This window comes from Triticum urartu, chromosome 5A, assembly GCF_056163025.1.
Source record: "Triticum urartu cultivar PI428250 chromosome 5A, HENAU_Tu73, whole genome shotgun sequence".
Classification (NCBI taxonomy): domain Eukaryota; kingdom Viridiplantae; phylum Streptophyta; class Magnoliopsida; order Poales; family Poaceae; genus Triticum; species Triticum urartu.
Genome location: NC_141877.1, coordinates 581,941,998 through 581,946,002, shown reverse-complemented (window position 1 = coordinate 581,946,002; position 4,005 = coordinate 581,941,998). Strand labels below are relative to the sequence as shown.

General features: G+C 51.9%; 1 protein-coding gene across 1 annotated transcript; it reads left to right on the top strand.

The window, feature by feature from the left end:
- Positions 1-387: 387 nt before the first annotated feature.
- On the top strand, positions 388-1,380 carry LOC147973044 (uncharacterized). The gene has a single exon (XM_087524547.1). It carries the CDS (start codon positions 388-390, stop codon positions 1,378-1,380), a length of 993 nt encoding a protein of 330 aa, XP_087380673.1.
- Positions 1,381-4,005: the final 2,625 nt, after the last annotated feature.

Sequence of the window (4,005 nt, the reverse complement as noted above, 5' to 3'; positions counted from 1 at the left end):
CGCGGCATGTTTGACTCCCCGCTTAGAGATCAGCATGTCCGCGTCATTGCCGCTCTCTTCGGCAAGGTGACGCCAAGCGATGGTGACATGGAGAAGGATACGGCGCAGGAGGTGCTGGTCCATTGAGGTGGTTCGGTCCCGGAGTTCTACGCTTCATTATGGATTTAAATCCCCAGATTCTGTGTTGGAACGTGCGGGGCCTTAACAACCCGGCTAAGCGTTTGGCGGTTAGGGAGTTTGTGCAGGCAGCCAAAGTTAATTTGGTTTTCCTGCAGGAGACAAAGTTGGAGACTGTTAACCACTTTGATGTTATGCAATGTTTAGGTCTGTCCTTCGACGGCTATGATTACTTGCCGGCTTGTCCTGTTGGCGTGGGACTCCACGGTCATGGGCATCGACAGTTTCATGCATGACACCAACTGTCTGTCCAGGCTAGTCCACAACAAAGATGGGTCCAACTGGTGGATCACGGGAGTTTACGGCCCGCAAGGAGACGAACTAAATTTGGAGTTTCTAGATGATCTTAGGGCCAGAAGAGCCACCTGTCGAGGGCCGTGGATGGTTCTCGGTGATTTCAACATGATCCTCAAAGCTTCGGAGAAGAACAACCTAAATCTTAACAGGAGAATCATGCGCAAATTCAGAGAGTTTGTTGATGAGCAGGAGCTTAAGGAAGTCTACATGCATGGCAGAAGATTCACTTGGACGAACGAATGGGACTCTCCGACCATGACGAAAATTGATAGAGTGCTTGTGTCTGTGGAGTGGGAGCTTACCTTCGCTGACTGCCTCTTGCAAGCTTTAGCGACTAACGTCTCGGATCATGTGCCACTCCACCTCTCTACGAGCGCTCCCTTCCATCCAAAAAAACGCTTTCGCTTTGAGCTCTATTGGACAAAGCTCGAGGGCTTTGAGGAGGCTGTGAGAGAGGCCTGGGTGTGTGACGAGACCATTATGGATCCCTTCAAGCGATTGGATGCGCTGTTGAGGAATGCGGCTATTGCGCTCCAGGCCTGGGGTCAGCGCAAGACGAGCAACATCAAAGTGCAAATGGCGGTGGCCAACTACGTCATTCTGCGGCTTGATCGTGCCCAGGAGGCGAGGCAGCTCATGCAGGCAGAGTTGTGGTTGAGGAGATCTCTAAAACTTGCGCTTCTGGGTCTTGCTTCGCTCGAAAGGACCATCGACAAACAGAGATCCAGGATCAGGTGGATCAGGGAAGGGGACGCCAATACTAAACTTTTCCAGGCGGTGGCTAACGGAAGGAGATCTAAGAATTTCATCCCCCACATCAAGCACGGAGACGAGATCATCACGGATCCTGATCGCAAGGGGGAGATCTTCACTGGTGCTTTTGAGAATTCCCTCGGGAAGGCGTAGGCACGAGAGGCCAGCATCGATCTGGACTTTCTTAGTTATGAAGCTAGCGATCTGCATGATTTGGAGAAAATCTTCTCGGAGGACGAAGTTTGGGAAACAATCAAAGGATTGCCCCCGGATCGGGCGCCGGGCCCTGACGGCTACATATGTGCCTTTTATCAGCGAGCATGGCCTATTATCAAGAGGGATGTCATGGTCGTGTTACTAAAGCTCTACATGGGAGATTCTCGTGGGTTTTGCAGACTGAACCGCGCACACATCGTCCTGATCCCTAAAAAGGAAGATGCCGAGGAAATTGGAGATTATCGCCCCATTAGCCTCCCGCATAGCACTAGCAAGCTCTTTGCCAAGCTGCTGGCCAACAGGGTCAGAAGAAAAATGCCTGAGATCATGGGTGCCAACCAGTCGGCATTCATCTCCGGTCGATCGTTGCATGACAACTTCCTCTTAGTTAGGCAAGTTGCGAGGAAGATCCATGCCCGCAAGATCCCGGGAGTATTCCTCAAGCTCGACATTTCAAAGGCCTTCGATTCCCTGTCTTGGCCATTCCTTTTTGAGGTGCTTCGTGTCATTGGTTTCGGGCAAAAGTGGATTGCTTGGATTGCGGCCCTCCTCCGCACGGCAAACACCAAAGTGATAGTTAATGGAGTGCCAGGGAGGAGTTTTACTCATGCCAAAGGTCTTAGACAAGGTGACCCGGTCTCACCCCTCCTATTTGTCATCGCCATGGATGTGTTGTCGAAGATCATCAGCATAGCAGCGACAGAGGGAGTTATCAGCTCGTTCCCGGGAATTTCGGCCATGCAGCGCCTATTTATATATGCGGACGACGTCGCGCTCTTCGTCAGACCTTCGGCGACTGATCTACAGTTCGTCAGACAAGTGCTACAGATCTTTGGCCAGGCGTCAGGCCTGAGGGTGAACTATGTCAAGTCTTCGTCTATTCTTATCAGAGGAAGCGATGCGGATCGTTGGCGCGTGGCCGACATGCTCCATTGCCAGGAGGGAGCTTTCCCATGCAAATACTTGGGTCTGCAGCTCGCGATCAGGCAATTGACCCGTGCGGAGTGGCAACCAATGCTTGATCATGCCAAGCACTTCGTCCCTGCATGGCAACGAGGGCTCATCCAACGGCCTAGCAGACTTATCCTTGTCAAATCCGTGATAGCTGCCAAGCCGGTCCACCACTTCATGGTCACAAAGGCTCCAGATTGGGTCTTTGATGAGCTGGACAGTTGGATGAGAGCCTTCTTCTGGAAGGGGAAGGAGAAGGTCAATGGAGAACAATGCCTTGTCGCGTGGAATTCTATCTGTCGACCTACGGAGTATGGTAGTTTGGGAATCAAATCCCTTAAGCAACAAGCACTGGCGCTGAGAGTCCGTTGGGAGTGGCTGTGCCGCACAGACCAGTATAGACCTTGGCAGGGCCTTCCCATGGTCACGGACGGCATGGCGGAGAAGGTCTTTGATAGCCTGGTGTGCATCAAGGTGGGGGCGGGCAGCAGAGTTTTGTTTTGGACTGATCGATGGATTCGCGGGTTCGCTGCCATTGACATCGCGCCGCTGATCTACGGTCTGGTTGATACACGCACCCGCAATCGGCGCATGGTGGAGCAAGCACTTGACAACGATGCTCGGCTGCAGGACATCAAGGGTGATCTTTCTTTTTCGGCACATCTGCAGCTCTTGCATCTTGGTCGGGCAATCGCCATGGTCCCGAGAGATGCCCACTCGGACGATCTCTTCACATGGCCTGCGGACGCTTCTGGAGTCTACACGGCTCGCTCGGTATATCACAGACTTTGTCTCGGTATGGAGAGATCGTCCTTCGCCGCGTGCATTTGGCGGAGCTGGGCCCCCCTTAGATGCAAGATCTTCATGTGGCTGGCCATCCAACATCGCATTTGGACTTCGGATCGTCGGGCTAGGCACGGTTTGCAGGCCCTGCCATCGTCATGTTACACCTGTCTCCAAGAGGAAGACAACGCTGAGCACATCCTCTTGCAATGCGTTTTTGCGAGGGAGGTCTGGTACTACACCATCAATGAGTGCAACATGGATATCCCGGCGCCGGACGCTGGTAGCACGATGTTGGAGTGGTGGTCGCGCGCGAGGAGGCAGTTTCACCGCGCCGAGCGACGTGGGTTCGATACTTTGGTCATGATCATGGCGTGGGCTCTCTAGAAGCAACGCAACGCGAGAGTCTTTGACAGGAGGCAACAGATCGTGACGCCTACGCAGCTATGCCATTTTATTGTCGTTGACATTTTGGACCTCAAGAGAGCAGGGGTTGGAGTAGGAGGATTAGATCGTTTCGTGAGAGAGTAGCCTAGCGTGTTGTGTGGAGTCCGCTTGCAAGGATGTTCGCATCCTTTGCTAGCCTCTTGTATATCACTTTCTTCCTTCTATAAAATTACGGTACGCCATTGGCGTACTCTCAAAAAAAAATTGTCGGGCTCAATTGAATTTGCAAAATTACACATCAGCATCCCTTAGCCTATAATTCATACAAGTCTCTAGTGCAAAATAAAGTGAAATTTTAATGACCATGAATAGAACCACATGCACCAGCAAGGAAATATTAATGTTTAGCAGATTTTTTTAGTAGTGTACTACCTTTTACCG